General features: G+C 37.3%; 1 protein-coding gene across 1 annotated transcript in view; it reads left to right on the forward strand.

The window, feature by feature from the left end:
* Positions 1-22201, forward strand: part of LOC126969156 (nephrin-like) — a 570056-nt gene that overhangs the window by 401381 nt on the left and 146474 nt on the right. Inside the window, exons 5-6 of the mRNA XM_050814479.1 lie at positions 10755-10868; positions 21189-21392. Coding sequence (XP_050670436.1) covers positions 10755-10868; positions 21189-21392 — 318 coding nt within the window. The remainder of the gene's footprint in view (positions 1-10754; positions 10869-21188; positions 21393-22201) is intronic.

Raw genomic sequence — 22201 nt, forward strand, 5'->3', positions numbered from 1 at the left:
TTGGGTCTTCCGACTTGTCTTTTCTCTTATGGTCCCTTACATTTTGTTATTTTCAACGTCCATGAATTCCGTTATTTAGGATATTCGATTTCTAGCGACACATAATTATCTATAAATAATAACAATTTAATTTCACTGAAAGACTATTGAGTGCTTTGTCTTTTTAGTTTCAATCTTATAAAAAAGCACTATAGACTATTCAGGTATTGAAAATAGCTGGAATTATAGCAACTTATTTGTTTATTTGCAAAGGACATCTTAGAAATAAAACAACTTTCATTTCTTAGACTACTACATAAGTGAAAACTTCTTAGATTTACATATTTTTTTTTATGAAAAAGGAGTAGAAACGAGCGTATGGTTCACCTAATGTTAAGTCATCACTGCCACCCACATTCTTCTGCACCACCAAAGTAATAACAGGAGTGTTGCCGACCTTTATGGAATGGACTCCCCAACACTAGCCGGTATTTCACACCGGTATTATGTGCGAGTGCGGTAATTATGTGCTTCCTTGTGCGGTGTTTCCGGGACGATACGACATGGGCACCTTCAAAAAAAGCGCTTTCCTTAAAGGCTGGCAACGCTCCTGTGATTCCTCTGGTGTTGCAAGAGATTTTGGGCGGCGGTGATCACTTAACAACAGGTGACGTACACTCGTTTGTGCTCCTATTCCATAAAAATTTTTTTTTATCCCGGACGAGTCTGCTCCGTTCATGTTAATTAATAATAAATAATAATTTTTTCATTTCCAAATGGAAAATTTTCTAAATGGAATAATAATTTATAAATGAAAAAATTACGCTTCCCTGGGGCCTGGGACTCCCCTATTCTTTTTACGCCCCGAGGAAGCACACATTTCGGGGAAGCATACATACTTACAAAGCTTATACATTTGTTACAAAATATTAAGGAAGCATTTTTAACAAGAAACTATTTTATCAACGAACAAGCGGCATCACCAATTATGTTTAAATAGATAATAATATATCTTCAGTAGTTTGTTAAATTTTCATCCATTCGGATTTCGAAATTTCTTTATTCAATTCAACTCAGCGGAAAAGAAGCCACGAGAAACTCAGTAAGAAAAAATATTTTTGTGATTACATAGTCGATATAAATGAATAAAATAAGAATCAATTTAATCGATTAATAACAATGTATTTCACTGTTAAGCAGCCCAATAAGGCTGTCTTAAACTGGAATAGGTATAATAACCCAATTCACTTTTAAAGTACAAAAAATTTTAATACCGTGCGACAGAAACAGAAATTTTAATTGTGATAATAAAATAAAATATTTCCAACTATATATTATAACGATAAATCTCACACTAAAATCAATACGATATTTTTTAATAATTATCTACTGATAGCATTACAATAATGTAATTATTCTAATATCATAATAGTTATTATGCAACTGCTGTGTAATAAGGGTATTAAAACACGAATGTGGATTTATAATAGTTTCACATGAGTGTTTTAATACCTAATTATCAACAGTTCTATACAAGACTTAATCAACACCCATAATATGAATCCTCTATAAAAGATTCTGAAACAGTTAGCTTACTGCTAACATTATAAAATCCAGTTCTAGTATCCATTACATCATCCGAACGAGTGTTGTAATGTTGTACTGAATTTCATTACAACATTCGTTTGGATGATGTTATGGTTATTAGGATATTGGGTGTTTTAATGTTGGCAATAAGCCAACTGTTTTAGAATCTTTAATGGAGGATTTAAAGCATGAGTTTAGATAAACAAATAAATGCATTTTATTAGATACAGAAGTCGTGACCAGACTATACATATTAAATTTGAAAATAATATATCATACAGGTTGCTCTTACTGAGGGAGTATCTAGAGAGTATCCCTTAGTTTTAGCCGACTTTATTCAAACGATCGTTACAAATCAGCCCCATCTCATTCAATTCCCACAAAATAAAGTACTAAACGCGCTTATTAACATAGGATTATAGTTTAATTATTTAACTGATGTGTAATAAGGGGTATTAAAACACGAATGTAGGTTCATCACACGAGACGAAGCCGAGTGTGATAATAGTATCACATGAGTGTTATTACCTAATTATCAACAGTTGCATACAAGACATTATGTCCATATAACGATTAAATCATCCAAACGTGCGGTGTAATGAAATTCAGTACAACATTACAACACTCGTTTGGATGATGTAATGGTTACTAGGTCTGGCTTTTTTAATGTAAGCAGTTAGCTAACTGTTTCAGAATCTTTCATAGAGAATTCACATTATGGGTGTAGATGAAAACATTAAATTTGCATTAAAATAATGTCAATTTTCAATTTAATTGATTATGTACAGGTAAAATTATTCGATAATATACATCTATATCGGTGTTAAGTTCTTGATGAAAGCTTATAATTGTTGAGTTTGAGTTTAGACTCATCAGTGGGAGGCTCCTATTTCTACCGTAAAGCAGTAATGTGTAAGCATTACTGTGTTACACACAAGGGACGTGCGGGTCGTCACTGGTATTTTAATAAATCTTCATTATTCCGTCGTAGTTCAGTAATCTTATAATAATAATAATTTAATTTAGAAAAAATAAATCCATAATAATTGTTAGTAAAATGTCCTAAACTATGTTAGTTTAATTATAACTAAACAGGTACATGAAGCCGCATAAATGCCTTTATAATTGGCGCATCATAATTATTAGCAATGGTTTGCAGAATGATGTTAGGGCTACCCCGCAACCTTCTCAGCAATGACGCGGTTCTTTTGCGTTGGATGGCATGGAAGGCGTCCACCCTCGCATCCGCGATAATATTGAAAAAAAAAAAGTACTCCAATGAAGTATAATACATATTATTTTAACAGTTTCTTAGACCCAAAAGAAATATGTAACTATTAAGGTACCTACGGAGCTTGATCTGTAATCCGGTGCTAATTTAACTCTTTACTAAATCATCAAATAGTTGTTTGTTTTTCTTATTTACAATTCTATCCTGATTAAATATAGTTTAAACTTTAAGTATACACTCTTAATGAATGTATGTTTGTACTTATATTCAAAATAATATAATTATTATACTCGTAGTTGGGAAACTCAGTATTAATGCATCAGATGGAATGTTTAATTTATATTTTCGAATTAGTCAGTGTTAATTGTGTTTCAGTTATTACAACATTAATTAATTTGTGATTTGGTATCTCATGGTGTGTATAGAATAGCTGATAGAATTATTAACATGGTATGCAATTAGATTATGTACTACAACGTGTTTCTCTGTTAGAGCGTTAACAGTTAACATCGATAGCAATATGTTACTATTCTAATTTAAACGCACATAATAAAAATTAAATATCTGTATTTTACAGTTTCCACTAATAATTATAATAATAACTGACTCAATAAAATTTGGGCAGCGTTACCCATTAGAATACACAATAAGTAATGCCTGCTCGAAAAAAAATCAAATTCCAAATTTCTATGTTTGATATAAAGATATATATACAAAATTACTTATAATCTACTTATTAAAGCAATTTACAATTAAGCCTTATATATGTAGGTATCAGAAAACTTATTTCTACAACCCTATCTACGTGTTCAGGCATAAAACTTTATTATGCTTAAAAACTAATATATAAGGTTTGTGGGGAGGGAAATCCAGGAAACTGGGTATGCCTGCTCGAACTTAGCGCTCTGGCTTATATAGAGCACGTCTACAGTGATGATGCTACCAACTGTTAGTTGCAACTGTTAGCATTACAGCAGTGCCAACTAACTTACACGAATAAAGTTAACTAAAGATCTGAATACTACAAAGTCAAAGTCAAAGTCAAAAAATCTTTATTCACTGTAAAACTTTATAAGTTATTTAGTGCAAGTTAGGATGAAGTACAAAAGTTACAATAGCATTCAAATGATTATAACAATATTCATTAACAAAATTTAGAACATTAATTCCAACTATCTTTATCATTCAAATAATCTTTCACATTATAATAGGCCTCAGATGTTAATTTATTTTTACGATACATTTAAATTTTTTAATAGGTAACATTTTAATTTCATTTGGGAGTTTATTATAAACACAATCCACTTTAAAAGATTTAGCAATTTTACGGGTATGGTACATGCTATTATAGTTAATTCTATTTATAGTGATAGTCATATAAAATAACATTACGAACACAGTAAGTAGTTAAATAAATGTAATTTTGAATTGGGATCTCTTATAACAGTTCATGACGTTGGTAACGCTTGTTTAACACATCAACTAATGAATATAATATTGCTGACACTGTACTCATAAATTCCTTTTCTATTATTTTGTTAATTATGAACCTAATTTCAAAATATTTTTAACACTTTTTTTGGGATAAAAGAACAAACGAGCGTAAGGATCACTTGATCGAATGTAAAGTTGTCAATTTCGACCACTCTCCTGGCATACCAGATAATTAATGAAATAAATTTTTATTTTGAAAACTGTAGTTTGGTGGAACGCCACGCATCCAGATAGTGAGAACCATATTGAAAATTTCAGGCATGTGGTACCACTGTGGAACTCAGCGGCACCACGTGCCTATATTTTATTCAAAAACTTTTTTTTTCTCCGGAAATCATATGTTCACCATGGTAGACGCGAGGGGTTTTTGGAAAGTTTTCTTATGTCAGTTATTTATAGGATCAAACTGTAGGCGTGCCTACATAAGAACTTGATTTAAAAAAAAAACGATTACGCTCGTGGCATTATTCGGACAGGAAATACGAAAACATATCTATATGAAGACAGGAAGTTTTTTAGTTTCGTAAATAACCTGTGTCTACGTTGTCATAGTGTTTTCACGAGTCGCAAGAAACATTTTTTTTATGGAAAAGGAGGACAAACGAGCGTACGGGCCACCTGGTGTTAAACGATCACCACTGCCCACATTTTCTTGCAACACCAGTGGAATCACAGGAGCGTTGCCGGCCCTTAAGGAAGGTGTACGCACTTAAAATGCGAATTAAACTAGTTCTAAAAACCTAAAGACTTTAATGGACTACTAACGTGGAGGTTGCTTTTATAATAAAGCTATAAATAATCTATAAGTATACCATCACCCTCCTTAATCATTGCATACAAAAATAAAATAATTGACCTTACATCGAAATGCCATGAAAATGCTAATAGCTTCCATTCCAGGCACCTCCATGAAGGTGAGAAGGTTTTAATAGAACAAATGTCAGATATACAAAAATAATACTCACTAATAATGCGATAGTCGTTGATAAAATATTATAATGGTTTTAATTTCTTGTTCTTACAAGCCGTACATCACATTGGTTATGTCGGCGATAACTAGTGATACTGTTTTGTTAAACATTGAAATCATAATTTCACCCGGAAGACGTCCGCTGCTGGACAAAAGCCTTCCACAAAGATCAACATGACGATCAGTCCTGCGCTGCCCTCATCCAATTCGGTTTCGCAATGGAATGGACCATTACGAAACTGAAATGAACCCATCATGGACTAGCGGAACAAAGACCTCCCCCATAGATTTCCACGACGATCGGTCCTGCGCTGCCCTCATCCAACGTATTCTGGCGATCTTGACCAGATCGTCGGTCCATCTTGGTCACCTACCAACACTGCGTCCTCCGGTAGGTGGTTGCCATTCGAGAACTTTTCTGGCCCAAACGGCCATCTGTCCGTCGAACTATGTGCCCTGCCCATTGCCACTTCAGTTTCGCAATCATTTAGGCAATGTGGGTAACTTTGGTCCTTCTACGGATCTCCTCATTCCTGATTCAACTTCGTTGTCCTTTTAGTGACCATAAGCTTCCTCATAAGACCCATAGTTAGCGACCACGTCTGCGCTCCGTACATCATCGCTGGCAACACACACTGGTTAAAAATCTTTGTTTTCAAACTTGCCATGAAATTTCTCATTTTATGCATTTAATCTGACTTGTACCTTTTAAAGCAATTTTTTAATTTTCATCACCTTCAAAACGAATCTACTTGCACAAGAATCAATAACCGGTGAAAATACAATATATTATAACTAAGTTCATATTATATAAGTATATTATTATGATCTAAGAGGGGGTCGAGTTTTTTAAGTTGTTTTAAAACTAAAGAGAAAAAATAGTTATTAAACTAAAATAATCATAAACCAAAAAAATAGTCAAGCTCAACTTAAAAGACGATTAGCTCAAATAATTGAAAGTATGGCCGTTCTATAGCGAGATTCCATTGGTTCGCTATAGTTAAACAACTTTTCAATGCAATTTATGTACAGTTATATAAGTATTAATTAATTATCAGTTGGTGCTGGGGCTGCTGCTTCGACTGCCGAAGACAGCAAGCGTCGCAAATATGTTGGTCTCAATGAGTCATACATCTTTGTGCCGTTTGGTGTCAAGACACCGTGGGGCCCAGAGGCGCGGAGAATGTTCAAAATACTATCTTCGCGCCTCAATAAGGCTACTGGAAACCCAAGCGCTGCACTGGCAGCTATTTCCGTCAACGGATCAGCCTTGCTATCCAACGCGGTAATGCTGCCAGTATTCTTGGTACGCTTCCACGTAATGATATTTTTTAATTTTATGTAGTCGTCTATAATAATCTACCGTTTCTTCGTAAAGGGTTGAGCTAATGATAAGAAGTAGCAAGAAACTCATTGCAACTAGTTTAAATCAAGATTAACATTTTCATTGTTTTAAAAATCATTTCAATTACAATATAATATGTTAAGGCGAAGAGTAGGCAGAAAACACGCAAACAAGGTGTTTTTAGACAAGTTTTATGGTGAAAATATAGCATTTGGAGCTATGAACACTACTTTATCCTGTTACACATACCCTTAAGTCTTACTTGTAGGTTGCTACTGCTTGCTGTTATTTAAACTTAACACTCCAGAGCTATTATGAATTACCAGTTTTGTTTACAGTTAAACAAGTTTTTTCTCGGCATGATGCATTTGTTTAGTATACTGCTCTCATAAAAGTTGTTCTTATAGCTTTTACTTTTTTGTGTTGGTACATTTATTATGATTAGTAATCAATAATGAGGATTGTATGCAATTAAACTGTTTGCGCCTGTTAAAATGTTAAATTTTCGACGCAAGAATTTTGAAAATATTGGCTTTGTTACATAGGAGCCGTGAACTCATATCGCTCAAGGTCGCCGGCATTTAGTGTCGCATTAAGTGTTGCAACAAACATACTCAATCGTCAAATAGTCAATGCCTTACACGAGTAAGTCAAAAAAGTAAATGTAATTTAATACAAAAAAAAGTTATTGACGATATTAAGGATATATATTTTACATAAATATTATGTAGTGCAACCTATAAGCAAACTTATTAGAATATGAAATCACAATCTCCTGTCAAAATAATATAAAACCTATCATCTACCAACCCCAATTTTGGCATTTAATTGCTTCGCCTGGCTTAACAATAAAAATAAACTCAAATTAATGAATAGTCCCCTAAATGTCATCAGCACGACCAATAACTTCGATCGCGATTGACGTTCCAGTCTTGCTCCAAACGGGTCCGCCTGATTACATTTCGACACTCAACACACTAATTGAATGGTTCTTTTTAACAACCTTCGTTTACTCATTCGTTCCTTTATTGAAATTCGATCACTCAGTTTACTGCCGTCCAATTTCAGATGATTTAAATTCCTCGCTTGTTCCGAGGATGTTTTTCCTCCCTGGAGCGTTGCTGACGTAAACGATTGAGTTGTTACCAACAATTGCTGATATCTTCATAATTCTAAATAATTGGCATCGCAAAGTAGCAAGTGTATGAAAATAAGTAAAATTTAACGAGAATTTAGAATTTTTCATATTGAGTTGTGTAAGTATTATTATGTTTTTTCCAGTTCATATAAAACAGCAAATGTAATGCGATTAAAGTTGAAAATTGTTGATTTAAAATTTTATAACCGGATTGAAATATTGTTGTGTTTCTGTTAATCGCTATCGGATAAAAATTTTAAACAAAATCACATTAGTTTGCAGTTTTGTAGAGCCTTGATAAAACCCATAAATCTGGTTAAATTCATAGCTAGCATAAAGGTAAAGATAACGTACAAATACATAACCAACATTATTGTAACCTACGCAACGATTTTCATTTGGACCAATTTCAAACACAATTGGGCTTGGGCATTACCCACTGAAACAAACCCTGCTAGATCTTCGAAATATACATTAAATTTTCCTTGTAAAAGTGAACTTTATTGTTAAGACTGGGGACCAAGCCAACGGCCTTAAGGAATCGAGTGGAGCTAGGTTACCTGTACCGTACAAGATCGCCTTAGCTTTAATTCAGAATGAAAAGCATTTTTAATTTATTACAAACATAATACAATTTTCTTTACAAAACTGCAGAACTATTTCATGTTAAAATAGTATTGGTGTACAATTAATAAATTTTTGCACAATTTTTATCTAGATTGAATGATTAGCATGGCTCCAACTATAAAAGTTAAGGGTATTTTGGTGATTTTAAAAAAATAGAAATGTAATAAAATATTTTCATATTCTGTGGATAAATATAAGCTTTACATAAACCGTCGAGAAATGGTTTCAACTATGCGCTAAGTTGGCGGTTTCATGGAATAGCAGCCTCAAGATAGTACTAAGATAAAAATTTTAGTAAGCGAGGAAGACGAACGGTAGTTAACTGATGCTAATGCAACTGTTATGTTGGCAATCATCTGAGTTGGATCATCCTGATTAATTGCATTCAGCTCATCTCCTATTATTGTTTATTGCATCTGGTTTTAATAAGAAACTACGTTATTTGATTATTCTACTAGTTAATTAGTTATGACAGTTATATTGTGATTATTATCTAATATTTGGTCGACTGGTCGGATGCTCGGATTTTTAAGAATGTATAAAACTTGAACAAAAAAAAAAACTAATAGGACATCTGGATCCGAACCAGGGTTTCTGCTTTCCGTATCACCCAATGTCCCATTTGAGCTATTAGTCTTGTATGTAGTGGCGAAATTTACTATTGCTTATATATATATATATACTTATTGTAGCTTTTTCTCATTAAAACTACATTTTTTAAAAGTGAAACCTAGTTAGATCGATTTCTCGCCCCCAAAAGTACCTGTATACTAAATTTTATGAATATCATTGTAGCCGTTTCCCAGAGTCAGATTATATTTGTTTAAGAATTGCTCGTTTAAAGATATAAGATAAGATAATATTGGACCATTTAAGTTTTATTTGGGATCTATTTATAGAATTTATAGAAATGTCCCGACAGTTTTAGCATTATAACGAAGAGTCTCGACCAATGTCTGAAGAGGCTTTATCTCATTCGCTAGTTTAAGGTTCATATTCAGAAGGGATCTATTTTGGGAACGGTACAAATTATGTGGACGTTATTCAGTCCGTCACTCTAATTATCGGCAGAATCTTCTTGGACCAAACACTGGCGGATGCCTATTCTTTATATTTAAGTATTTTAAAATGTTTAAAGTCAAGCAAGCATTAGTGTTATATTAAGCATAAGATATAATTGAATTAAAGGATCACAATAATAATTAAGGGTAATTTCAACCAAAATTATAAGATAATCTTCTTAATAAAAACTAGGCGATAGACAAGTTTCTTGTTTCCTTCGAATATATAAATATCTATGTAACCTTTACTTTCATTTCCCCGGAAGCTTAAAACTAATGTAATATTTATCATTACAACTCTTTATGTACAAAATTAAGAAGAAAACAATCTTACAGTCCAGTACATTTCTTCAGTACAAATTCGTATATCTGAATCGTTATAAAGTTTCAACAAATTCCAGTTCAATTTCCACGTATCGGTTGAGTATCGAGCAAAAACTTGTGGAAGAAACCGCACTGCGCTGAAGTTTAAGCCTCTACGCTTTCTTCGTTGTTTCAAACTTTTGTCGCGATTACAAATAAATCTGCTGATATTTTCTCTTTACACATGCGAAGATTTTTAACAATCGGATGAAATTGATATGTTTGTGCTTTGAAGAATATAGACTAGTCAATTTTACGCAAATCGTAAAGATTTCCACGACGATCGGTCCTCCTCTGCCCTCATCCAACGTATTCCGGTGATCTTGACCAGATCGTCGGTCGATTTTGTGGAGGGCCCTACCAACACTGCGTCTTCCGGTACATGGTCACCATTCGAGGACTTTACTGACCCAAAGGCCATCTGTCCGTCTAACTATGTGCCCTGCCTACTGCCACTTTAGTTTCGCAATTATTTAGGCTATTCAGGTTACTTTGGATCTCCTCATTTCTGATTCGATCTCGCAGGGAAACTCCAAGCATAACCCTCTCCATTGCACTCAGAGCGACCATGACCTTACTTATAAGGCGCATAGTTAACGACACGTCTGCGTACCGTAAGTGATGACTGGCAACACACACTGGTTGAAAACCTTCGTCTTCAGAAACTGCTGTATTTGGGACGAGAAGATTTTACGGAGCTTCCCGAACGCTGCTCATACGAGTTGGATTCGACGAGAGCGCTATACAATAATATTTAAATTTCTAATTTCCAGCTAGCTGTTTCTTCTTCCTTATATTTATGTCGGTGTTTTACCTTGGATATGAAAAATATAAAGTAATGAATACTTAATAATTTTCCATTAGTTCCAGTAGTCAACCTTTGCATTAAAATGTACCAGCCCTTTTTTTCATCCATAAATATTTCGTCTCCAGTAAAATAATTAATTTGTTTGTTTTAGTGCCACCAGAAAAGCCAGTAGTGGTCGATCGATGGGGTCGAGTAATAAACACTACCACACTCGGACCACATGAGGAAGGTGATGACGTGCTTCTCACATGTCGTGTTCTTGGAGGTAAGATGAAGACCATACAGAGACGTAACGTAATATTAATATTGACTATATTCTAATAAACTTGGAGATTATAAACTTGTACAAAAATTTATGTAAGATTCGGAATTTCGTTAAACATTTGTTTTGAACATATTCTGGGATCTTGTTGTAAAAGCATATACATCGACCTAGTCGAGTAGTAGGCATGATAAGTTTATTTGTTCCTGGTCCTTAACATTATGTTTATGACAGTTTCTTGGAAATTAACATAATATATGTCTGTGTACATACATAATATATATAACATATTAAGAGGCAAGAGTTAAAATGTTTATTTCTTTACATTTTCCTCTAAATGATTTTTTATATCTTTATCCTTGATATCCCTTAAAAATAGCAAACTGTTTAAACTTGGATATTGTTGAGAAATAGGTGTTCCATATACAGGTTATCATTAAAGTTTTTTTTTTTATGAAAATAAGGTACGAGACGAGCCGGAAGTTCAGCTGATGGTAATTGATACGCCCTGCCCATTACAACTCAGTGCCGCTCAGGATTCTTGAAAGGCCCAAAAATTATGAGCGGCACTACAACTGCGCTCGTCACCTTGAGACATAAGTTGTTAAGTCTCATTTGCCCAGTAATTACACTAGCTACGGCGCCCTTCAGACTGAAACACAGTAATGTGTTAGCATTACTGTGCTTAACGGCAGAAACAGGCACCGTTGTGGTACCCATAATCTTAAGCCTCCTCTAAACCCTCTAGCCTATAGATTTTTATTGAGTAAGGATACGAGTAAAAATTTCTTCTGATAGTAAGTGATAGGCCTTTTTTTTTTTTTTTTTGCGCCCAAGCAAGGGAATGGGCTACCCTCCGGGATAACGACGGGAGGGAGGTGGTGAATGCTCATGCATACCAACGCAGCCTAAGTCTGCGTTGGTTATGTGGGACTCACGTGAAACCTAGGTGCCTACCCACTAAACACCACCTGCAGTTGGCTTTGGGCAGGTGCCCTCTAAGCCTACATCGAAGGCGACCTTCTCATGGGGAGAGAGAGGCGCAAGCGGCACTCCCTATGGAGTTTCCGCTGGGATATTGCACAGAGGGTGCTATCTAATTGGGACTAGTCACATCAGAAGGATGATCACAAAATAGAGGTGAGTGCGTCTGATTGTCCCCGGATGCCAAGAGGCGTTCCAGGTCAGACGAGAGTTTGTTAGGGGGATCGGAGAGGGCGTGTCTGGGCCTCCTGACTTGATGACGTGAAGGAGGGGAGGCGGTATAATCCGCTGCCTCCTTAATCAAGGGATTTGGGTGATTGTCTGAGGACTTAAAGAAAGTTTCAGACAAGCACTTAAGGTGTTGTTGGATGGTGGGGAGCTCTAAGTCCCGGTGAAGGTCTGCGTTTCTGACACACCAGTGGGCATTGACAGCCTTACGGCAGAAAATGGATTGAACTGTTTGTAATTTGTCTATAATATTGGGTTTCGCATGAGCGAAAACTGGAGCGGCGTAAGTCAAAACCGGTCGCATGCAAACCTTGAAGAGTGTTCGCTTGTTCCTAAAAGACATTTTACTGTGCCTACCTAACATACTGTTTAGGCGGTACAGATAGAAGCGGGCGGTTCCGGTCACCTTCTTGACGTGAGGCCTGAAGGTGAGTTGGGAGTCGAGGGTCACACCCAAGTACTTGGTTGTGGACCTGAAGGGGATAGGGGAGCCTAATAGATGAATGGGTCGATCCCGGCAGAAGCGTCTGCGCTTAAAATCAAAACGGACTGCGGAACTTTTATCCGGGTTGACCTCAATACGCCATTTCCTAAACCAGTCACCTAGCTCATTAACTGAGCGTTGGAGCCTGGAGAGGACTGAAGAAATCTGTTGGGACTGGACGTAGAGAGCGGTATCGTCAGCGAAAAGAGAGAGTTGGACTCCATTTCTAGGGATGGGAATATCGTTGGTATACGATATGTATAGAAGTGGTGAGAGCACTGAGCCCTGTGGTACCCCAGCCGTGAGCAGGCGAGGGGAGGAGAGGACACCTTCGTGTCTGAAACGAAAGGTACGTTTGTGAAGATAAGAAGCTACTATGCGGACTAATCGGGATGGGAGGCCTAGAGCGTGGAGTTTATATATTAGGCCTTCGTGCCAGACTTTGTCAAAAGCCTTGGCGACGTCGAAGAAGACAGCGATTGTCTTCTTACGTTTGGGATAGAACCCGCTGTAGATGTACTCTACAATGCGGTGGACTTGCTGAGGACAAGAGTGTTTAGCACGAAAGCCGAATTGTTGGTTTATTATTAAGGGAGGGCCGTCCGTTGGAAAGAGATGCTTTCTCATACGGAACAGAATAACCCGTTCAAAGACTTTCCCCATTGCCTTGAGGAGGCTGATGGGGCGATGGTTGGAGGGGATATTGAGGGGTTTCCCTGGTTTAGGGATCCTTATAACTATGGCCTCTTTCCAAGCGGTTGGAAAGAAGCAGTGGTCGAGGCAGGCGTTGAAGAGGAGGACAAGAAAGAAGATCACCTGCTCGGGGAAGTGTTTGAGCGCCAGGTTGGAAATACCGTCGGCTCCTGGAGCTTTGCGAGGTTTTAATCCACGGATGATGGATTTAACCTCCTCTACAGAAGTTGAAATGGGATCGTCGGTGATGGCATTGAGTTCAGACGGCTGACCTCATTCTCCACCGACGCTACGTGGAGGGGTTCGAAAGAAGAAGTGCTGGGTGAGCATTGTGAAGCAATGCTTTCAGCAAAACACTCCGCTTTATCCCTGTCCTCGAAAGCTGTACTGCCGTCGGGGCGTATCAAAGGCGGAGTGTGGAATATTGCGTCAGTACGAAGGGCTTTCGCCACTTTGTAATACGCCTGGTGTGAAGGGGATATGTTCTCCATGAGTGAATCCCAATTGGAATTCCTCAATTCGGAGAGACGTAACCTAACTTGGCTCTGGAGGAAGTTAGTGCGGGACCTATAGTTGGGCGTTGGGTACTTGGCGGCTCTTCTGAGAGCTGCATTCTTGGCTCTAATGAGGTTCATGACATCAAGCGGGAGCTTATGGCTGTTAACCTTAACCACCCGCTCGTTGTCATGGAGAGCGGACTGCACTGTTTGAGTAAGTGCTTTTACCGTGATGTCAATCTTATCCGTACTATCGAAATAGTTGGACGAGATTGCATACGGTGAATTGTGGGCATCAAAAGTTGATGCAAGAGACTCCCTATAACCCTCCCAGTTGGTGAGGGTTTTAGGGTGTATGGTGGTAGGAGTGGGGGCATGGGGCCCGAGCTTGAGGGAGACTGGACGATGGTCGGAGCCCAGGTCATCGAGTGGTTCAATCGCCCTTAAATTAAGAGCGACACCCTTGACCAAGGCGATGTCTAAAATATCGGGGGAGTGTGCTACGTTATCCGGGTAGTGCGTTGGAGAGGTGGGACTTAGGACGTCTAAGTCCATAGACCTTACTAGACGGCGGAGCTTGATGCCATTCCCGTTTGTGGATAGGCACTTCCAGTCAGTGTGTTTGGAGTTGAAATCCCCAAACAAGATGACTGAGTCACCTAGAGAGAGGAGAGTCTCAAGGTCGCTCTGGAGAGGGATCTTGAGAGTAGGGAGGTAGATTGAGGCTATGATCAGAGACGGATGACCTGACATGCCCAACTGACAGACGGTTGCTTCCATGTTGGTAAGCACTGGAGTAGCGATTTGCGAGCAATGAAGGGATTTCTTGTAGTAAATGGCTGTGCCTCCGCCACGACGGTCGTCGGCTCTGCCATTGTGTACAAGAGAGTAGGAAGGGATCGATAATCCCTTTGAAGCGTCAGGTTTAAGGAATGTTTCTTGGATAAGCAATAGGTCGATGTCCTTATTGCGAACAAATTCCTTAATCTCTGGGAGGTTGGTGCGCAGGCCGCGCGTATTGAATGAGACAAGTGATAAGCCCTGAGGCTTCACTCGCCCCATGTTCGATGATGAAGCGTTACGCGATTGGGACATTAGTACAAAGAGTTCACCAGGTCTTGGTGCTCTATCATTGCAACTAGGCGCTCAGCGGGAGACCTAGCTGATTTAAATTTGTTGGCGAGAATGTTGAATTCTTTAATATCGAATTCTCCATTCTTCAAGAAACTCAGGGGGTTTTGCACTCCTGAGTCTGGTTTGGTAGGTGTTGCCCATCTGCGGCCACTCGGGGTGACTTGCACAGGGCGGGAATTGACATTGGATGTCTGGGAGATCGGGGCTGCTTGTCTCCAAGAAGTGGAGAGTAAAGGCCCGGTTGTCCTCTTCCTCAGTTGAGGGAAGTTCGTGCCAGTGGCCGGAGGTGGCCCTGGTTTGGAAGCCTGCTTCTTAGCAGGCTTCGATGTTGAGGGACGAGGGGCGCGGGGACATCCGCGGTAGTTCGCGGGATGTCCTTCCTGCCCACAAAGGACGCAAGCTGGAGGAGTCTCCGCATCGCGGGTGCGTTTGCACTCCTTGGTTGTGTGTGGCTCTAGGCACTTGACGCACCTAGGCGGGGCTGAGCAGTTTGCAGCTGCGTGGCCATAAAGCTGGCAGCGATGGCACTGCCCTGGGAAGCCCCTTCTGTGTGGAGCTTCAACACGGATGTTTGAGAGCCCACATACGATGAGCTCTCTCTTGAAAATTTCCCTCGACTCGGGGACATTGGTGAGGATGACCAGAGCCAGTGGGGTGATAGGCCCTTCCCCATTACAGTAAGGTACTCAATAATATACCTATGGAAAAATTTATAATGAGATCTCATTCGTAATTTGATAGCGGAACGGCAAAAGTGTGCTAAAAGACAATGTAAGTTTACACTTTTCTCCTTACGGCCGTTCCCAATATTCAGTATATCTCTTACTTAAAGTCGTAACTATCGTTGACTTTTCTGTCCCAATCAACTTATCGACGGTAAGTCACATTATCCGTACATGCTGTCTGTCATTGGGATGACATATAGATTACCAGCGATTGAACTTTGTATGGAAATTGCAAATCACGCGTCCCAATATAAGGCGATAAGAATGACTTATCGGGTATATTGGTACAGCTTCAGATTATTGACAGCTTATTACTGACAGAAGGTAGTAATTTATCTCTATCTTTAGATAGTATATTGGGAACGGCCGTTAGTCTTGTGCCAACTGACTCAAGGTACAAAGGAGAAAGTTATATGGACATTGATGGCGTCTTTTCATCAAATGAAATTTTATCAAATTTTTCTTCATGAGTGAACCTTAGTGTCATATTGAACCACCTCAACATCTCCTTACTAACTTCTTCCAACCTTATAATTGCAATAATTTTAAATAAATACTTATTCAAAAGACGAAAATTATGAATAACCGAATTAATGTCCATGAAATTTAGTTAAAATTTCAATGTTAATTTGTTAATATCTTCAAGTTCAAAAGTGGCGTGTTGGCTTGATTCGATTACAATAGAGTTTAAATTGACGCGGGTCGAAGTATTTGCATAATCAAGAAATAGATTGAAGGGGACTTGGATACGGCGTAAAAAATCAATTTCTCTTGATTTAGATCGTTTTTAAGATTTGGAGAAGGAATTGGGTTATTTTTGCAAACTCTAGACGCCTGTTGCATCTTTGGCTGAGATGTATTGCGTACTGTTATACTCTTAAAATGTAGGGCATAATGCTGATTTAGTATTTAATTGTTTCTTTATTATTTTACCAGTTTGGCTCCTTTGCACAGGAAGCCGGCTAGATTATGGGTACCACAATGAGCGCCTATTTCTGCCGTGAAGTCTAAACATTACTGTTTTGGTCTGAAGGGCCCCGTAGCTAGTGAAATTATTGGGCAAATGAGACTTAACATCTTATATCTCACGGTGACGAGCGCAATTGTAGTGCCGCTCAGAATTTTTGTGTTTTTCAAGAATACTGAGTGGCACTGCATTGTAATGGGTAGGGCGTTGCAATTACCATCAGCTGAACGTCCTGCTGGTCTCATCCCTTCATTTTGTTTTAAAAAAATGTAAGTATTCATTAGTCAATATTTTCTTTACTATATAGTGTATATACACCATAACCTAACGGGAGGAAGGGCAAAACTTAGTCAGTCAATCATCGATCTTCTATCATAATAAACGTGTTATATTTTTTAAGTACTAAATCTTCCATATCTATTTTCACTGTATCTTTTCCACTGTTTTAATAATTGATAGATTTTCTTTTCCGTGTAATACTACCTACTTAGATCCTTTTCTCAGACTTTAGTTACGTAAACATAGCCGAGTGTAAGCTTAGCATAATCTTTGATTTCGTTTTTATAATCATTTGACAGCTGAAATTATGGTGAGCTTAAGCTAAAACAGCTCAATACAAAAGTCAAGTTGACGTTTTGTCACACTCAGCTTAGTTTTACGTTCAGTTGATGCTAATTGATACGCCTTGCCTATTATAATACAATGCCGCTCAGGATTCTTGAAAAACTCCAAAAATTCTGAGCGGCACTACAAATGCGCTCGTCACCTTAAGACACAAGATGTTTATTCTCATTTGCCCAGAAATTTCACTAGCAACGGCGTCCTTCAGACTGAAACACAGTAATGTTTACACATTGCTGCTAAACGGCAGAAATAGGTGCCGTTGTGGTACTCATAACCTAGTCGGCATCCTGTGCAAAGGAGCCTCCCACTGGTAAGGTCTGAGCAAAGTCAAAATACGCTCTATAGATCTAAGCTTTAATCTTCGCTCTCACCTGTTGAGTTACACGTCCTTTTTTTACAATTATCTGTTACTTAAAATGTATATTACAATAATTTAAAAGAAATATCTCATCCAATTACAAAAGTAATCAGAAATTCTTTTGTCGGATAGAATTGGAAGACCTTAACTGATCATGAATTTGATCGAAAAGGTTTGAAAGCTATTGTAGTGATCGTGGGAATTATTTCAACATTGAAATATTTCGCTCGCATATGCTTGAATTATAGGGGACCCAGTGCTCTGTGAATAGCTGGATCCCTTGTCGTTGCGTAGAGAAGTCGCTTCATTGTGTGCATACCGCATTTTTGACGGGGAGTGTTCCGAAGAGCTGTTTCACCTGATTCCTTCTGCCTAATTCCACCTTCGCACGACAAGCCACAAACTAGGATATAATCCCCACCATCTGAATGTGTGGCGCTCCTCCACGGTGCGGTTTTCATGGAGCTTACTTCCACGTACTACAAAGCTGTGGAACGAGCTTCCTTGTGCGGTGTTTTCGGGACGATACGACATGTGTACCTTCAAAAAAAGCGCGTACACCTTCCTAAACTTCCAGCCTAACTCCTGTGATTCTTTTGGTGTTGCAAGAGCTTTGAGATTTAGAGATTTTTGAGATTTTAGAGACTTTTGAGATTTAATTATTGGTATTATTCCAGTTAGTAGAATTCTACATATACCCCTTATTAATTTACTATTTTGTCTAATTACAACTCCAGAGTATTCACATTCTAAGTACGTAATCAATTAAATTTATAATTAATTGAAACAAATTAAAACAATTTTGTCCAAAAGATTGCATCAATACGTTAGTATTGATTTGATATTCAATCTAAACCATCTAGTATAGGGACTATGGTATAGGAGGATTCTAGAGATCATCATTATCACTATCATCATCAGATGGAAGACGTGAACGGCTAGCTTTGTCTAGACAAAAGCGTCCTCCAAAGATCTCCACGACGATCGGTCCTGCGCTGCCCTCATCCAACGTGTTCCGGCGATTTTGACCAGATCATTGATCCATCTTGTGGGGGCCTACCAACACTACGTCTTCCGGTACGTGGTCGCCATTCGAGGACTTTACTGCCCCAACGGCCATCTGTTCGTCGAACTTTGTGTCCTGCCAACTGCCACATCAGTTTTGCAATCATTAGAGCTATGTCGGTTACTTTGGTTCTCCTACGGATCTCGTCGTTTTTGATTCGATCTCGCAGGGATATACCTATATCGTCTAGAGATATACCTCTCGAATAATAATACAATTTTCAAGGTCCTACCTTTAGAAACAACCGGTCAGGCGCTATTAGCCTTTTCCTGCCGTGCTGCAGTAATAATAATAATAATGTTTATTATTCTAATAAATAGATATATGCTATTTCATTCTCTGTCTCGCTCTTTTGTAGTATTAATTGTGAAGTTATTACAATAAACTAAGTGTCCAGAACCAGTGTGATTTCAATCAGACAATATTCCCAGTGTATTAGATTCAATATTAGTGCAAGTAGCATATTAGTGCAGTGCAAGTAGATTCAATATTAAACATAATTGTGGTCCTTCGAGCCGGATTTGAACCAGCGACCCATGGATCTACAGTCCACAATGTATATTGACATACTTTTACAGAAAATATTTAATTATTACCTTATATTAAAATTAATATAATTTATTATTATTATTATGATACACAATATAAATAAACATATAAGCATCCATGACTCGGAAATCAACACTTATAATCTCATATTTGTATATGTTTGTACATCCGGTATCCTGATTCGAACCTAGGACCTTTAGCTCAGTAAGCAGAGTCACTAACGACTGGGCTATATGTGTCGTCGGTAATATTAAAGCAATATCGTGTTTCGGTTCGAAAGACTAATGATACTCAGCATCTTGTCTCAAAGTGACTAGCGGAATTGCAATGCCGCTCGAAAATTTGGGTTTAGCACGACATAGAACACAGTCTCTGACAAAGTCACCCCTCCGAACACCTGTCCAATTCCCATGAAAAGTTGAAATTTCAATTATTCCTTTCTCAGCAGAATCCTTGTTAAACTTTATGAACTTGCCTTAATATTTACTATGGATAGTTATAAAAATTCGTATGCACTTACATTTCATAAGTCAGTTTTTTTTATGACAATAAGAGACGATACGAGCAGGACGTGGAACTGTTGGTAATTTATATGATCTGCCCATTACAATGCAGTGCCACTCAATATTTTTGAAAACCCCATTATTTCTTAGCGGCACTACAATTGCGCTCGTCACCATGACACATAAGATGTCAAGTCTCATTTATCCAGTAATTTCACTAGCTACAGCACCCTTCATACCGAAACACAGCAATGCTAACACATTACTGCTTCACGGCAGAAATAGGCACCGTTAATAATGAAATATTAATTTTATGTATTTTTCTAACTATAATGTTATATGTAGCTACATCTCAATAGACAAATATCTGAAATGTTCCTGAAAGCAATTCCCGTCTATTTCACGCTCAGCTTTGTAAGATCTAGTCGACCACTTTACCTAAATTAAATCACGAATAGTGTTAGTGCGTCCAATCTAATTCGAAGTGTCAATAGATTCAATTTGGATTTGAGTTCCTAGAAGTTGCTCGGGCATGCATCTGTTGAAAGGAACTGTTAACACATGCTCAAGCCTCACTACTATTTGGCTGATTGTAAGCGAATAATTACGTGACCCTGGATTTAATTGTTTGTGTGGATTTAAATACGTTGTAGAAATTTCTTTAACAATTCTTTATTTTTGTATAAGTTGAGACAAAGTTTCTTCCTACACATTTCATCCTTCCCGTAAATGTTTTTAAGTAATCTACATTTTTTTTAAATAAATGGGAAGTTATATAAAATTGATCGCCATTACTATATTAATTATTTAATTACTAAACGCACATACATTCAAATTCAAGTATTTTTATTCAAAATAGGATGTGGCATCACTTATTGAAAGTCAAACACTACCAGCCATTTCAAAATGAATACATCAGACCTAAGAAAAATGGGCGCATTTTTTCATCAATAAAAAATGTTTGCAAAGTAATATTGTACAATTAAAGTTATTATTTAATAGCCTGAGAGCGGTCGCTCCATTCCCAAACTGTGGTATCATTGAAAAAGTCATACATTCACAGACCTCTGCTGTTGCAAGATAATGTAGGCGGTGGATCACTGAACACCAGCTACCCGTACGCACGTTTTTTTTTAATAAATTAATTTAATTTCGTTTATTTCAATGAATGCTTATACATTTTAGTGGTTGACACTTACCGGTAAGTTAGTAGTCTTAGGACACTTATATCTCACAACTTCCTTAGCAGATACATAATAATTGATAAACAATACAGAAATTAACAAAAATGATTAAAAACTAAATTTTACAACTATCGCACCTGAACCTAAATGGGTTCTATTTAAAGACTTCGATTGCCGTATTGTATCCCATAAAAAATACCGCCCCGAAAGAACACAACTAAAACAATTTCTGTTATATTTGTATATTTTGTAGAACTGCGCTGACTCTCAGAAAACTGACGTAGTTACAAATTTAAAAAAAAAAATATGTTTGTCTTTGTTTCGCAGGAAGACCAGAGCCATCAGTGAGGTGGCTTGTAAATGGCGTCTTAGTTGACGATGAATATGAACATAATACAGGAGACGTAATTGAAAACAGATTAGTCTGGGCATCTATCAGAAGAGCTGATTACGCAGCAGTATTTACGTGTCAAGCAGCAAACTCGCATCTGGTGCCGCCTAAAGAAGTTTCGTTGGTACTGGATATGTTCTGTAAGTATAACATTAATTGTAGCAATTTTTTTTATTTGTGTGTTTTTGATATAGTATATGGTTCTTATATTAAGGCCGAGAAATCGCCAAAATAGCGCATTGTTGAAACCATCTCTTAACGAATTATATAAAACTTTTATTTAAAAAAAATAAGTATCTACAAAATATTAGAAGAAAATTCAATTTTTCTTTACATTTCTATCTTTAATAGACATAGCGAAAAAAAAACCCCCAAGGTAAGTCTTACCCTTGGAGCCATGCTAATCATTCAAACTAGATATTAATTGTATGAAAAATTATTAACTGCTTACCAATACTATTTAACATGACATAGTTTTGTTAAGACAATTGTATTATGTTTGTAATAAATTAAAAATGCTTCTAATTCTGAATTGAGACATTCGCGATCTTTTGCAAGAGAGGTAAGCTAGCTCCGCTCGATTCCTCAAGGCCTTATGGTTGGGGACCGAGCGAAAGGCCAGAAAGACTAGGACCTGCTAGCTTTTACTTGCAGCTTTGTTCGTATTACTTTTAGAACTCCATCAGAAACAATTTAAAAATTTAGGAAGAGCAAAGCACCATTTTTATGGTGCACTGGTGATGCAAAAGGCAGCACATATTACAAATATTTTTAAATAAAAAAAAATTACGTTTAAAAAACCGACTTCATAAACTGAAAAGTATCAAATAACTAAAAATTTAATTTAACACCCCTTTACCTTTAATATAAATAAAATGATACTATTTATATGTGCTACCTATTGAAAGGTTTTAAGTCGGTGCCAAGCCCTAAACAAAATAATACTTAA

The sequence above is a fragment of the Leptidea sinapis genome, chromosome 17, assembly GCF_905404315.1.
Source record: "Leptidea sinapis chromosome 17, ilLepSina1.1, whole genome shotgun sequence".
Classification (NCBI taxonomy): Eukaryota; Metazoa; Arthropoda; class Insecta; order Lepidoptera; family Pieridae; genus Leptidea; species Leptidea sinapis.